At 36.9% G+C, this 16,524-nt stretch overlaps 1 protein-coding gene across 1 annotated transcript in view; it reads left to right on the top strand.

Moving 5' to 3' along the window:
• RDX (radixin) overlaps positions 1-14,551 on the top strand; it is a 42,780-nt gene extending 28,229 nt beyond the window's left edge. The window contains exons 6-14 of the mRNA XM_075082689.1: positions 2,924-3,007; positions 3,483-3,629; positions 5,097-5,193; positions 5,835-5,998; positions 6,631-6,761; positions 8,913-9,073; positions 10,020-10,112; positions 10,941-11,186; positions 12,168-14,551. Coding sequence (XP_074938790.1) covers positions 2,924-3,007; positions 3,483-3,629; positions 5,097-5,193; positions 5,835-5,998; positions 6,631-6,761; positions 8,913-9,073; positions 10,020-10,112; positions 10,941-11,186; positions 12,168-12,332 — 1,288 coding nt within the window. The 3' untranslated portion in view covers positions 12,333-14,551. The remainder of the gene's footprint in view (positions 1-2,923; positions 3,008-3,482; positions 3,630-5,096; positions 5,194-5,834; positions 5,999-6,630; positions 6,762-8,912; positions 9,074-10,019; positions 10,113-10,940; positions 11,187-12,167) is intronic.
• Positions 14,552-16,524: the final 1,973 nt, after the last annotated feature.

The raw sequence follows: 16,524 nt of genomic DNA, 5'->3' as shown, positions 1-16,524 counted from the left end.
TCTTGGCTAAGAGCTTGATTCTGGCTGTTTACTGCTTCCTTGTGACAGTGAAGTCTATACCTCTTTCTTAAAAATGCCCTTTGTTTGGAAAGCAGGGAGATGTAGAGCCAGTAAAACTGTCATTACTGAATATGTTAGTTCACAAATCTTGGGTTTTGCTCAGTTATGATGACAGCCTGTGAACACTGGAGTGCTTGTGTATGACACAAACTCAAATACTTACGATGCTCGTTTTCAGTAGACAAATGTTCAAATCATTTTCCAGCGTATGCTTTCAAGCAGTCGTGTGCCAGTCTGCACTGAGTGAGCACAGGTTTTGTATTCATTCTGACACAATTATTCCTGTTTTGCCTCCTGTTGCCAGGAGAATTGCTAGAAAACTAACAAGTACCTCATAAAAATACTTCAGAACAATATAAAATGTAACATCAAAAATACTTAGTTGTTTCCCAGAGTAGACTAGCTTGGCAAAATTTTACTGAGAAAGGTGAGAAGAGATTTGCAGTTCCTGTTTTTATATAGAGTCTTAATGTTCACCTGTCAAAACTCCTGCATATTTCTTGGCTCAAAACTATGAGCTGGGTAGCAACAAGGCATCAAGTCCTTGCTGAGTTTCTCTGTTTCAACAGTCCTTGCATATCTGCTATTGATGTTTCATCAGCAGCATGTGAAGAGAGAATGGAGGGGACCAAATGCCAAGATGGCTATCACCAAAGACATTGCCAGCTGATTTGAGGATATCATAGAAACACAGAATCACTTGAGGTTGGAAGGGGAGCTCTGAAGATCATTTAGTCCAGTCCCCCTACTCAAAATAGTCAGCTAGAGGGGTGGTTGATGCCCCTTGCTGGTCAGTGTTTGAGTCATTTGGACAATGCCCTTAACATTCCTTAACTTTTAGTCAGCCTTGAAGTGGTCAGGCAGTTGGACTAGATGATCATTATAGGTCCCTTCCAATGGAAATATTCTATTCCAATTACAGCAGGTTGCTCACAGCCTTTTCTAGTTGGGTGTTGAATATTTGCAAGGATGGACTCTGCAACCTCTCTGGGGAATGTGTTCTAGTGTTTGACCACCTTCATAGTAAAGGAACAAAAAAATTGTGTTCAAGCATATTTCACTTATGCCCATTGCCTTGTGGCTTTCAATTCAAATTCAATTCAAAAAGAGGAAAGTGCAAAGAATTTCTGTAGGAGTAGAAATTTAACTTAATTTGGAAAGCCCAAGTCACCGTGAGGGTGACTGAGCACTGGCACAGGTTGCCTGGAGAGCTTATGAAGTCCCCCTCCTTAGGGATATTCAGAAGCTGTCTAGACACGGTGCTGGGCGTGACTGGCTGTAGGTAACCCTGTTTGAGGAGGGGGGTGAAGATGATGATCTTCAGAGGTCCCTTCTAACCTCAACCACTCTGTGATTCTGAAGGGCTTTGGGAGCAGGGCTTTTATTTTCAGATGGGCACTTGTATGACATAATCCTGGGATCATGTATTTTACAATATCCTGTTCTGTCCTTTATGTTTTTATTGTTATCTTTATATTATACTGCTATGAAAGCTTTTGAATAATTTCTGAATATCTATTGGAGGAGTAGAAGAAATAATGGTGAAAAGCAGCTCAATGTAAATATCACAATGTAAAAATCAGGGTTGATTTAATTACAGAACTTCAAGAAATTAACATGGTCCTAGAAGACTTGGAATTCTTTTTTTTTTTTTAATGCAATAGAAACTTGTAAATGAGGGCCAGGATGCTTTTAGATTATTACAGCCAAATCAGGCCGTTCTACTTTGTGTGTTCTGTAACAGGCTTCTGTAAGTATTACATCTAGGGCTTATATTCAAGGCTAAAGATTGGGTGGGGAACCCAGAAAAGATGTCTTGTCATTGCATGTTCTTGTATCATATGGATGTGAACACTTTAGTTTTCTGCAGGTGCACAAAGGAAAACCTCTGCCTCAGTTTTGAGGAAGAAAGCCTGTTGACAGGGATGCACACTAAGCAAAACAAAATGGGATATGGCTCCCACTGAAAAGTGCGCTTCACTAGATATAGGGCAGATTATCAAATAGAGTGACAGAGATCCTATAACAGAAGAAACACTGCATTAGTATCTTCTGCATCACTCAGTCTATTCCTTATTTTACTTCAGTAAAAACATAGGGAAAAGTAGTGAATCCTTACTTTTCCTGAGTAAAGAAAAAGGAAGGAAAACAACTGCTCTGACTTCTTTAGTAAGATTATTTTGCAGTCTTTTTTTTTTTTTAATTTTCCTTTAAAATAACTTCTAGGAATGCTTGAAATGCTAGGTGCATGGGATAAAAGCATAATAAAGTTGTCATATGCATTTGACTTCTTACTGCAGTGCTACTTTGAAAGTTCTAGTAGGTCAAAACATAATTCCATCTTAGCAGTCTGCTATAGATAAACCTCAAATAGATTCCTCGAACTGTTTCACTACTGATTTTATTTATAAAAACCAAACCAAAACCCCAACAAACTAGCCTGAATGTGTTGCTTTTTCTTTCAAATGACAGCAGAAAGCTTGAGTGTATCTGTGCATACCTAGAGGTTAATTTGCAGCATTGTTGTATGAAGATTTTATAGGCCTGCATTTTCAGCTGTTCCAAACATTACATTTTATGACTTTACTGAAAGGTGAGCTTGCCATGGGGTGACTTTTATATCACAAAAAGTATAAAATACTATGAAAAAAGAAGCAATTTCATGCTATTTTAAAAGTGTATTGTTGAAATACTAAGTTTCTATGTCCATTTGGTTTAAAAAGATGAACAGTATACAGGAAGTCATGTTTAAGTTTATCTAATTAAGGTATATGTTATGCTGTGTAACCAGACTTATTTTTATATCTTTAAGAGATTAAGTTGGTTGTCAGTGTCATTGAATAGCAACAACTTCTATTCACAGTGTGTTAGAACAGCACAAACTGACAAAAGAACAGTGGGAAGAAAGAATACAGAACTGGCATGAAGAGCACAGAGGAATGTTAAGGTAATTACTTAAAAAATGTTCCAAGACCTTTAAGGGTGTGTTTTTGTTGTTATTATTAGGATGTATTTTAGGAGAAATGATATTTGTTTGGAAACTGCTTTCTTTTATTCCGACCAAGGTGGGCAGCTACCAAAATTTTCCATGAAAGCTGCAGTGAGGGTTGAGTTTCCAGTTAGTTTACCTACGTGGTTTCTGGTGAGGTTGTCAGCTGTCTCTGTCCACAGTTGCCTGCCTCTAAAATATACTTATTATTTCCTTAGCTCACAGGGTAAAAAGACAAAGAGCAGGGATTGAACTATACTTGGGCATTGGAGTATAGAGCTCTATAAGTATCTGAATCAATGTACACATGAATTTCAAAGACAGATTTAATTTCTCACTAGATTTTACACTGATTAGTTATTCTGTAGTTCCCTTACTATTACAGTGTACTTTTGATTTGTCTCAATACATCATTTTTTTCTTCTTTCATCAGGGAAGATTCTATGATGGAATACCTTAAGATAGCACAAGACTTGGAAATGTATGGAGTCAACTATTTTGAAATAAAGAATAAAAAAGGAACTGAATTGTGGCTAGGAGTTGATGCTTTGGGTCTGAATATTTATGAGCATGATGACAAGTAAGTGGCTAATACTCATTTTGCTATTCTGTCCTAGGAGATCTGGTCTGAGATTATAAACCTCACCTCCTTGTGTGTTCAATACCATCTAGCGAAACAGGTTCTCAAAGACCTTCTAATCTATGTAAAATATCAAAAAAAAAAAAGAGATAGACGTTAACTGCTGGAATATTTGAATTTTTAAGATTAAATAGAGATGCAAAAGAAGGGAAAGGAAGAGCAGTTCTGTGTAAACATAATTCATGTTAAGCCATGTAAATTTATGATAGCTAGACCATCTTTATACGGTTTCTTTCTGTGTTTTTTCACTCCCTCAAGTCTTCCTTTTTCAGTCAGGATGAAAAGGACACTGAGAAGCTGAGCAACATATTGAAAGAGACACATTTTGTAAGAGTAGTGGCTAGGATTATAGCTGTTAGAGCATGAACAACTTTGGTATCTAAAAGTGAAACCTTTTAGACATCAAAGAAAATAGATGAATTGTGTGTCCTGATAGAGATATCAAAGATTCTGTCCTACTTGAAGGGAAGTGAAGCTGAGATGTAGAAAATTTAGAAAGAAACAAAAGAATAAGCCTGTTCTCTTTTCAGATTCTTTAAACACTTGTTAGTAGTATCTGATGTCAACAGTCCTTTCACAGTGATTTGAAATTAAATGTGATGTGTCAGACACCAATAACAGCTATCAGCTGAACTGAAACTTAATGCTCTTCGATGTATATGCTCTGTAAGAAAATTCTGTAATCCTTAATTGCCATTAGATGGCAATATAACTCCTGAAAGAAGGAAATATTCAGAAAATGTTTAGATCAGATTGAACGATTAACCAATTTTTGGTATTCTTTTAGCTCCCGATAGTTAGCAATCAAACACTTAAACATTTTTCTAATGCTTGTAATTAAGATAATATAAATTGAAAAAACTTTCTGTGCTCATGGAGAAAAATATTTACAGTTATGCTTGGTGCATAACATTTTAACAGTTTCTGAACTGAATTTATTTTACTTAAGATGCAAGGGAAATAAATTAACTCGAACTTTGGAAATGTAAGAACACATATTTTACATCTGAGCTAAACTGAAGTACAGCATTGCTGAAGGCTAATTTAATTTCAGTCTTTGGAATGTCAGACTTTCCTCAAATAGTTATTCTTTTCACTGAAAATAAAATTATCAATAGTTCATAAAGAATCGGTATGTGATTACGATGTTTAGCATCTATTTAATGACAGTAGCATAAGTCACAAATTGAAATTTCTAAAATCCTTTTGTTACAGTGCCATGTAACTTATGTAATTTATTCACTTGATGGAATAATGTGTGAAAAAATTGTCTACCAAAATACGCTTGAACTGTTATGTTTTGTAAATATAATTATGATAGTGAAAATGGTACAGAATTTAGACTTCGTGGACATAAATAAAGTACACATCTTTGCTGCTTCTAATGAGAACTTTTTCTTTTTGAAGGCTGACACCCAAGATTGGTTTTCCCTGGAGTGAAATAAGAAACATCTCTTTTAATGACAAAAAATTTGTCATAAAGCCAATTGACAAAAAGGCCCCTGTAAGTAGTGTGTAGAATAGTGTGTCTTTGTATATGAAACGATTTAAGCCTGCAGGGACTTGCTCTGGCATTATGGCATGAGTAAATATTTTGTGGCATCTATTATTCTTATTGGTAGAATAGTCAGTAATCAAAAGGAAATTTTTATTTTGAAGTATGGTATGCTTATTTTCTTTCTTTCCACTCTGGTTGATACTCTTCCCCCCCCCCCCCCCCCCCCCCTTTCCTTAAAGTGCTGAAAAGCCACAGTGTAAGATGCTAAATTCTCTGGCCTCTGCCTCTGTTTTTCTCTTTTTTTGTACAGCAGCACATTTCATGAGACTTGATAGGTCAAAACTCCTCAGTTAACCAACTTATTGAAATAGAGTAGAGAATAGTCTCACTTCTTCAGGAGCTTAAATAACTAACTTTGTGTAAAATAGCTAACCTCTACATGGAGGAATCCAGGTGTAATTTTGAATTTATCTTGCAAGTTCCTTACAGTAAATAGATTTATAGATTATAGTGTTGGATTGCTCAGGGGATAAATGTAAAAATATTTGCAAGTTTAATTTTAACAAATGCAAGCATGCAGTGATACTTTGAGTCTTGTCACAACTATATTTTTAGATTAATGGATATGGTGCAATTATTTTTGCTAGGATTTTGTTTTTTATGCTCCCCGCCTGAGAATTAACAAGCGAATTTTGGCACTGTGTATGGGAAATCATGAATTGTACATGAGGAGGAGGAAACCTGATACAATTGAAGTGCAACAGATGAAGGCCCAAGCTAGAGAGGAGAAACATCAGAAACAGTTGGAAAGGTAATTAACAAACTTCTATGAAACAGAAAAAAATTCTTCTACCCTTTCAAGAAAACTAAGTCATAGAATATCAGACTTAGCATTCTAGAAAAGGGAGCTGCTTTTCTTTCTGTAATACATGTAAGCAGGCTCGTGGATTGGCATGGCTCACCTGTCCTAACAGAAAGCCGTATCTCTTTTGAGCTTTCAGCATAGTAATAGTAGCTGTACCATTGTTTCTCATTATATTTTTGTGGAACAGTCTTCACTCTCTTTTGCTTGATTCTAGGAACTTTTATACTCTACAGGTGAGCCTTTAAAGCAAGTTCTGTGAAGAATGTAATGACTTACCTTTTCTATATTTAAAAAACACCATTTCTAGCCCAGGTGAAACATCAGCCATGTCTAAAATGCAAGTATAATTGTGGGTTTACCTGGTTGAATCATACCAAGGTTGCTAATCAGTTCTGTTCGTAAATTGTTTTTCTGTACGGTATTTTGAAACAAACTTGTCTCTTGCTCTGTAAACTGAAACATTTAAAATTATGTGCTTCTCCACTAGCTGAGTAAACTGAAAAATAGGCTACCAACATCCGTAAAGTAGAACTTTATCTGTTTGAGATTAAAAAAAACCCTCTTACTACTTTTCTCAGGGCACAATTAGAAAATGAGAAGAAGAAAAGGGAGATAGCAGAAAAGGAAAAGGAAAGAATAGAGCGTGAAAAGGAAGAATTAATGGAACGCTTAAGACAAATTGAGGAACAAACAATGAAAGCTCAGAAAGGTGAGCTGTTACTGGTCCTGGATTTCTTATGTCTGATGACAGTGTTCATTCAGTTCCACAATTCTCTTGGTGTGTATGGGGGGGGGGGTTTGTTTTGATTTTTAAAATTTATTATATTAATAAATAATAACAAGAATTTAATGATGTATTATTTAATTGAAGACAGATCCTTTTCAATTTTAAGAGTTAAAAAATGGTGGGTGTGGGTGTGTGTATGTGTATATTTTTAAATCTAAAACCAATTCCTAATATTAGTTTCAATTTTCTTTAATAAAAAGGACATTAATGTGTACACAGTGCAACTCAGAATTATGAAATGCTTGAAGTGCTGAAAACCTAGATTTGTGGTGAGCAGGGAAATTAGAGAAGATTCAAAGTACTTCCGTAGGGTATTGTTGAATTTAGCTTTTCACATGGAAATTCTTTGTTCCTTCATTTTCCTATTTCCTTATAAGATTTGAGAATTTCAAAATTAAAATCTTGTCAGGTTTTAGTGAATAAATGTAGTTTCACCAGTCAGTCCTTTGTGTTGAACCACCCTGTAGAGTCCCTGCCTCTACTACTACCCAGTCCCTCCTCTCCTTGCTATCTTTTTGCTTCAGGTTTGGTTCACATTCATAAAAGTTCTGTTCCTCTCTTCTCTACGTAACTGTCGGCTTCAGGCACAATAGATAGAATCACTGACTAAATCTATCCAAATAAATTACCTATGCCTGGCACTGTTCTCTAGCTCTACCCCTGTATTTTTCAGTCTTTCAATGCAGAACAAGTTGGACACATTCAGACAGGTAACACACAAACTGTGCCTTGGAATTGTTTAAGGGTGAGCTATCTAGCCCAGGACAAAACAGTGTCAGGGTGATTCTAAAGGTTTAGCAATGTAGATTTCTTGTGACTTTCGTAAGCAATATAGCCTAACTTCTGATGCAATACATAATGTTTGTGTGTTGCTGGCCTTCTTAGCCTTCTATTCACATATGGAAAAGTGTTTATATAAATGGTGTCTGCGTTCTATAGTTGACTTGGTAGTTAAGTGTTTTCCATCTTCAAGGGAAGATTTTGTTTGAGTAGTGTGTTTAAATATTTATACGTATCTATTTAATTTTCTAAGTACTGTATTTGTACAACTCCACATACTTGTAATGCTGTTCATTTCATTTCGTAACTGAAGCAGTAGGCCTGGGAAACCAACTCAAGAATATTGATTACATGAGACCTACTTAAAACTACAAGTGCAAAGATTAAGCATGTGTCAGCATACCTGGGGAGATGCTTTTTTAGTATTGAAGCATATGGTGAAAGGCAAATTGATTGTGCCAATAACTGAGCGGTTGTTTAGGTTTTCTGGTGAAGGAATCTGTGGCAGCTATGCCTAGACAAAACATAGTGGAAAATTTATCATTAGAGTCAGCAAGGAGCTTCAGAAAGACTTTTTTCATAGTTGCTTCATTTCACACATCAGGGAAGTATATTTTGCCTGTGCAAATTTTACCTTGCAGTACTGGTAGATCATTACTTCTTCCTATTTCACTCAGAGTTCTGCCCTTAGATATCAATATTTTGCTAACCAGGCAGCTAGACAACTATTAGGCCTCCCTTGATTTAAAATTTTCCTGTTAGCACCTTTTTGGCTCTGTTCTATGGAGAATTTTTCTGACCCTTCCAGTGGGTCTTAGGTCACACTGCTGGAGGCACATGCCTAAATTGTGTGTTGCAATTAAGTAATCTTCGTCAGGCATTTCAATAGAGTGGAAGAGGTTGGGTTTTTTTTTTTTTACATTAAATCATACTCTCTTACAGTATATAAAAATCTCTTCAGTAGTAAGAGTGACGGTGTATGTGCATATATACATACATACATTTGAGTGTTTAGTTTTATCAGTGAGGTTAATAATTTTCTGAAACACTGGGCTGTCAGAACTGTCAGGTGAGATGAAGTACCTCCAAGGAATGATAAAAAGAGGGGGAGAAAAATCAGACATGGAGTATAGCTTCAGGTAACATGCTCAATGGCTCTTCGTAGCTTGAAGCAGCCTTGTAAATCTTTGTCAGCTTTTTAGTTTATTTTGAGCATGTTACAGCTTTTAGCTGTGTTACATGTGAGGAAGAGCTACGTAGTGATGTCTTATCTGCAAACTTCCCTTTTGGCAGAGCTAGAGGAACAAACTAGAAGAGCTCTAGAACTGGATCAAGAACGAAAGCGTGCAAAAGAAGAAGCAGAGCGCCTGGAAAAAGAGCGTCGAGCAGCTGAAGAAGCTAAAGCTGCTCTAGCTAAGCAGGCAGCTGATCAAATGAAGAATCAGGAGCAGCTAGTAAGGCTCTTTAACCGTATTTTCAAACAAATTGAAAAAGATACTTCAAAATTTAGCCTTTATTCTTGGTTATATCAAACACAGATAAAAGTATGTGAAATACCATACAGATAGTTGTGGGAACTTTTTTAGAAAACTACATTAGATTTGCCACTACTTGCAAGAAAAAAATAAAACTATGGGCTGTAGGAAGTTAGATGATGAAGTAGATATTTCAGACTGACAGCACCCACTGTGATCTCTTTCTAATAGTGTCAGGCTTGCCTAGCTGAGAACAAGAATAGCTTCCTTCTGCAGTACACTGGGAAGCCTGTTCTCTGAAGTGGGTCTGTTCTGGAGCTTGATGGGTGGTGGTGCAGAGTTGGTGACACTGTGGGTTTTTGTTCTTCGCTTTTTTTGTTGTTTTTTTCCCCGTTTCCAGCATTTACAGTATCTTCTCACATTCTGTGCTAGACTACTTCTAATTCAAGGTCTATGCATAATAACTGAGAAAGGCATGAAAGCAGTAGAAGAAATTATTTCTGTAAAACTATAAAACAGCTTTTGATCTTCTGTAAACTTTGCACAGAATTCTGAAGGGAAGATTTAGCTTCATAGAACTGAGATTATGATGCAGGATCATAACCTTATTGGTGGAACCATTAAAGTTGTATTAAACTGAAACAGCCCCAAATGCTAATTTGTAACTACAGCTTGTTCTTCTCCAGCAAGCTTTGGAATTGCAGAAGATAAATATTTTGTTTTCCTGGACTTATTTCCATCAGGCAAGAGTACCGATTCATTCACTCTGTCATGTATGCTAAAAAATTTCTATTTTTAGCAGAGAAGTGATGGATGGTAACTAACTTTTCAAGTCAGATCACAGCAAACGCTCTGCTTTCTTCTACTGCAGAGCCAAAATGACACCAAATTAAAGCTTCTACTTAATTTTTTTTGTTTGTTTCAGGCAGCAGAACTTGCTGAATTCACTGCCAAGATAGCACTTCTAGAGGAGGCCAAGAAAAAGAAAGAAGAGGAAGCCTCAGAGTGGCAGCACAAAGTAATGAGCTCATGCTGTGTGAAGTCAGAACTTCAAAGAAACTAAGGGAGATGAGTGCATAAATCCCACTGGAAGTCCGTGGGACTGAATCTCTCTCTTCCCTTAAGCTTCAGAGAAGCCTTTCTTAAAGGTTTTTGTTCTCCAGTCTACTGAAGCCAGTGTATACTTTAAGATGTTTCTTAATATTAAATAGTCATGAAGGGGGGAAAATTCTCATTACAAAGGTATGGTCAAAGATTTGAAATGGCTTCCTTACATATGGCGATGAAACAGATTGGAGCTTCCTGTTGGAAAAGAAAACACCTCAGGAGGGAGATGTATGAAATAATGAGTGGTAGTGAAAAGATGAACCAGAACAATAACAAAGGCACATCAAATGCAACTGGACAATAGTTCAAAGCAAAATAGTATTTTTTCACAAAATCTGCAATTAGCTGTGGGATGTGAATCCTAATCGTGTGCACAGGTTCAAAAAGTGATTGAACAAATTCTTATAAGTTCTGGTTGAATATGAAATTTGAAGACATCACCTTTGATTTAGGAAGTCCCTGAGCCTTGAATTTCAGGAGGCTAGGAAAGTTGGAAAGCAATCAGTATGACTGCCCTAATCTCTCACTCTTCTCATGTGTACTGCTGGAAATAGCTAGACTCTGGTACAGCTGGTCTTGAGACATATCTTTTTTTCATGCTGTATTCCTGTTTGACAATTTTCAGTGCATAAGCTAGCCATGTCATTTATAAAGGACAGTGTCCATGTCTCAACTGTTCATTTTTCTGACTATTCGTAAATCATTTTAAAAGATGCTAAGTACTGTTTACTGTATTTAGGCTTTTGCAGCCCAAGAGGACTTGGAAAAGACCAAAGAAGAACTGAAATCTGTGATGTCTGCTCCTCCTCCTCCTCCTCCTCCCCCCCCAGTTATTCCTCCAACAGAGAATGAACATGATGAACATGATGAGAACAATGCTGAAGCCAGTGCAGAGCTGTCTTCTGACGGTGTCATGAATCACAGGAGTGAGGAAGAACGGGTAACAGAAACACAGAAAAATGAACGTGTTAAGAAACAGCTCCAGGTAATGAAGATTCATAGTTGTATCAACATAATTCGGGCTTTGGGTTTTCGTTTTTTATTTGTCAAAAATCTCACTGAAATTATGGTGTGCAAGGAAACAGTCTTTTTATCATTTACTAGGTTTATTACTAATTTACCAACCAATATCATTCATAACGTTCTAGAAGCAGAACAGGTAGAAAGACTGGATGTAAGATTGTGCTTCATAGCTTAAAAGTATTAGTATGTTGTCACATTGGCCAGTAAACATTTCTAATGATTATTTAATGACCAGGATACTGAAAGTTAAACGTAATGCTTTCCTTTTCTCAATACCAAAATTCATTAAGTGGTATGAACAGATGCTTGCTTAATAATATTTGTGTTTATTTGCAGTCTTTCACAGACGTTGCAAATGCAAAAACTGAATTATGCCCATTTTGAATTAATCTTACTGCCCTGAAATGGAGTATTTCCTCCTAGACTAGTCTTACGCATCAAAGTAAAATCTATGTTAGTGGTTGCCCTTCGCCTTGTTATGAAACATCTATTTGGGAAGAAAATAAAAGAAATGGAAAGCTGCTGCTTTTTCTGGCAGCAATACCTTAGTAGTGTGTGTGTGTAATATCCTTTCTGCTTGGCCAATCACTGAACAGGATCAGGGAGATAAACAAGAGCTGCCTTTAGTCAAGCAGAAATTGGAAAAATAAGGTCATTCGCCTGCTTTATTCTGCTGTTCCCTTTCTTCTTGGATGTTATGGTATGAGACTTTTTTATTTTTTTAGTTTGCCCACACCTATGTAAGGAAAGAATCCTATGTTCTTCTTCTTTCCCTCTGCAGTCTTTCTGATAGGTCTCACATCTTGAATTACTGAATAGCATAACAAGCATAGGTTGGTGTTCAAGAAATCCTTATCGGAGTTGAAGAATAGCTGTTATTAGAAATTCCAGAATCATTAAAATATTAGTCAAAGAACTTAAATGCAAATATTTTATTCAACAGGCTTTAAGTTCTGAGTTGGCTCAAGCCAGAGATGAAACCAAGAAAACACAAAATGATGTCCTTCATGCTGAGAATGTTAAAGCAGGCCGTGATAAGTACAAGACTCTTCGACAAATCCGACAAGGCAATACAAAGCAGCGTATTGATGAGTTTGAAGCAATGTGAGAGCTGTAACTTTGCATATATGTTCCCCGTAAAGCTGAACCACCAACAGAGAAAAAAGCAGGCCTTTGCAGATTTGATGGATTGCACCCCACTTTGCCAAAGCACTTAATACCAGTTTGACTACAGTGGCTAGAAGACAAATTTAGGGGAAGCTATTCAACAGTAAGGCAGTCTGTCATCCCTAGCTTTTTGCAGTGGGGGGGAGGGTGTGGAGAACGATAGCAGTTTTTTCCCCATCATGTTTTCCGTTTCATTGTTTCATATTTTTTTCTTGGGAAACTGATGTGAAGTGTATAATGACTGACAATTGTATGTATTGCTTAAACATTAAGATATAGAAGAATGGACCTGAACTTAAACTGGATAGGTACTATTTCAGTATGAAGTTTGAAATTACATTTTTCAAAGTAGCTACACTATTAAGAGTTTGATATTGCTGACTTTCAGTTTCTTTTTTTTTTTTTTCCTCCCAAGTGAAATTCTTTGGTGTTTCAGGTCCTGTCATCATTGATGGTTTTCTTTGCCTGCCTGTTCACAAAGGTCTGGAGGGCAGGTGGTAGTTCCAGGTAATATTTTTAAATGGAACACCACCTGTGGGCAGCACGTGGCTGCTGATAGGCTTGAATAAGTATTGCTTTTCATAGATGATTCTTCTAGGTTTGCAAAACATTCTAATGCAGCAAAGGAAAAGAAAAAAAAAAAAACAAAGCTTCATGTGCTATTTGCTTGTAATTATTTCATTTGCAGTAGGGAGACCTGGACCTTTCTGGCAAGGGAGCATATGAAAACATCAGTCCCAGGGAGGGGACAGTATCCTACCTCACTACTATATACATGATGACTGGTCCTTCAAACGCCATGAAAAAAACCCTGTTTAAATTAACTGTCACTGCATAGTGATGTCATAGAATGCTAGGAGCCTTTACTCCTAGGACTTTGTTTTACTTCAAGGTGGATTTATAGTGCTAAATACTGTCTAACTGCCTTTTGTTGAGTTTAAATTGTAAAAGCATCTTGTGTGTTTTAAAGCTGTAAGCTGTCACTGGTATACTATCTCCTGGGAGGGGTGTAGAATGTGCACGTGAGTTTGTTTTTGAGTTTCCAAATACAAAATTAAAGTTCCCAGAATTGGAGTAAAAATGTTTGTAGCTTCAGTTTTCAACGAAGCTAATATTGTAATTGTCATATCTGATGTCAGATCATTGTTATTAAGTCCTTTCCCTCTTGCAAAGGAGATCTGCTTTATTGAGAAATTTGCTTAAAAATTGAACTTAAGAAATAACTTTACAGTTAATGTGGACTGCTGTTGTAGTACCCTAGTAAATATCTACAGTGGAAGAACCCTGCTTTCTCTGAGGATGGTTCAGCTCTTTTCTGTTTGATATTATGCACTCATAAATTTACACTTATCTATTAAAATTTGCCATTTTATTAAACATTTTTTCATGCACAATAGGTTTAAATTTCTTATGAACAGTCCAACTAAGTTGTTTTTTTTTTAATTATTTTGCTGAGTTAAAGGTTGGCTCTGTGGGGTGACATCATGAAAATAAAATAAAGACACATTAATATATTTTTGGTTGTGGGGCTAAACATATCTGGTTGCCTGTGAAGGCTGATGTGCAGATGGTGTGCACATGCTTCAAAATGCTGCTTGGTGGAAGTTGGTGTTTCTACTTGCAGTGTATTATAAGAACAGTTTTTGTTTCATGGGCTTCGTATACTGAAGCTTAAGCAAGTTTGTGAAGTACTTGAACAGTTTGCCATAGCAGCTGAAATACCGTGCTTCCAGTGAGTTTTCATTTTTTTCCCTGGAAAGTGTGCACTAACGCTGATACATCAGTTTCAGTGTTGGGAAAAAATACCAGTGAAGTTTGCTGTTCATAAATCTACGATATATAGAGTAGGGCGAAATGGATTAGATCCATTTATAAAGCTGTGTGATTTTTTTTTTTTTGTCTAAACAACCAAGAACAACCATTTGTTATATGGATTTTCACAACAAACAAAGTGGTAATAGCTGCTGTCATCAGCAGTTGGGAACACTTACTGGTGTGGAAATACTAAGAATACATCTAATGATTACTTGGTGAGGTAATTTTCCACATGCTTTTCCTTTAGCATCATGTTTTGTGTTGTACAATTAAGCTACAATTACATCTACTATTTTGGATAACATTCATTGGTTAACAATAAAAAGATACAGTTAATTTCTCTGAGGTCCATTGTTGTTATTTAACGCACTTTTTTCTGACAGCTTTGCAAATGCACTGCAGTAGGCTTTTTCCAGAGCAGTGTGCAAATTTTGGTCATCTTTTGTTTCACGCTCTGGTCAAAATAAAATAATTTTAAAAATTTCAAATTTTAACCCTAGAGAATAGTACTCTGTTTGAAAAATTACCACGTACATCTGGGAGGAAGCACTGTGATTGTCAGTTCAAAACAGGATGTGAATCATCAGAGCAAATTGGCTTTCTTGGGACCATGGGGTAATTTGGCCACATAAGAGCGCTATGGGGTAATGTAAGAACTTTCAATCACTGCCTACATATTGCGTAGCCCCAGGTTAAGTGAAATTTAATTTAATAGGTCAACGTCTTAAGCACTGAGGAACCTTGATGTGTTTTTTTGATACTACACATTACAGTGGACAGTGCTGTCAAATATATGCATGGCCATATGCTTTAGATAATGACAAGTTTATGGGCTTTTTCACCTGTCTGATACACTTGGAGACAGCAGGAACAGTCCCATATAAATAGGTATGTAAATTAATCTGCTAAGCAGCTCTTGCAAAAATTAGACCTCCTCTCGGCTGACATTCCGTTCGATCTTGTGTTTGTTTGGCCTTGCACTCAATACAGGCGCATGACCCTTTTGGTTACTCCATGTGGCAGAATTGCTATGATGAATTAAAATGTGCGTACTTGATACTTCTTACTGTGCGCATTTGTAGTTTTATGCTTCTCTCTTCTTGGAGCCCCTCCTGCTGAAGCATTAGGTTTGAGGTTTCTCATTTGTTAGAGAGCTTCTGCATGGCTGTGTAACTACACAATACTGTGCTTTAAAGGGGAGGTAAGTGCTTTGAAAGGTTTTTATTTGTTTTAAATATGTTCTTGAGGTGGAGAGAAAAGGATACAAAATAGTGCCACTACTTACAGGCCAGACAAATACACTCACCCAGGATGCCTCAATGTGAAAGCAGATACTGTATCTTCTGGAAGCAGTACCCTCTGCTCCTCAAAACCTACATTTTCTGTTGGTTGTACTCTTTGAGTACGTGTTTCTTGTATACTCTGCTTATTTTGTCCAAAACAGAACATAATCCACGTGTGCTGCTTTAAACCTAGTTTGGAAAGCATTATTGTGCTTTTGCCTCTTTCTTAAAACATCTTCTCTAGGGCTGTTCAAGTAACCTGCTTAAGCACCTCTGAGGAAAAAGGAGGTTTGTTCTAAATGAGAAGGTACCTCATGTATATTTTCTTAAAAAGAAAGAATAGATATTTAAATTATTAGTTAAAACTTTTTGCTTTCGAAAAAGAATTTTTATGCCAGTATTTTCCATGTCTGTTCACACGTGGATCATCTAAAAAAAATCTTGTTCTCCCCAAGACTGAAGTTTCAAGAATTGGAGATTTTAACAAAGATGATGTATCCTAGTGGGATGAGGTGGTTGATGCTAGTGTTCATGAAGATACTTTCTGCATAAAAATATCAACATAAAGTTGAAAGCCTCTTTACAAAAGAGCAGAGTTCATTTGTTAATGGAAGTTCTCATACACGTATCTTGGCTAGGTGATAAGATTTTCCTGGGAAGTGCAGGAAGTGTCAATGGATCAGCATACAAACTGTGGTAATTTCTTTGACTCCCTCGGAGCATATTCTGTTGGTTGTGCTTAGAGATGGAGAGTACCTGCCTCCCACCTGAAATGCTGTACTGGCTGGTCAGCGGGGTGGTCTGGTGGCCTGGGTGGGTGCTGGCCAGGTGGTGCGTCCCTCTGCTTGGCTCCCGAGCAGGCTGTGCAGCATCTCTTTCCACCCCAACCAACTGGTCTGTAAGTGTATGACTGGTCCTTTACCCAGTTTGGGGACCCAGTCAGCAGCAAGGAGCAGCTTAGGACTGGTAGGGATGGTATAACAGTGAGGACTAATGGTAGAGGGCTATAAGGAAAAAAAACCACACCAAACCCAA

The sequence above is a fragment of the Phalacrocorax aristotelis genome, chromosome 1 (assembly GCF_949628215.1).
Source record: "Phalacrocorax aristotelis chromosome 1, bGulAri2.1, whole genome shotgun sequence".
NCBI classification, from domain to species: domain Eukaryota; kingdom Metazoa; phylum Chordata; class Aves; order Suliformes; family Phalacrocoracidae; genus Phalacrocorax; species Phalacrocorax aristotelis.
The sequence above is the reverse complement of the archived record's forward strand: the minus strand, read 5'-3'. Positions and strand labels throughout refer to the sequence as shown.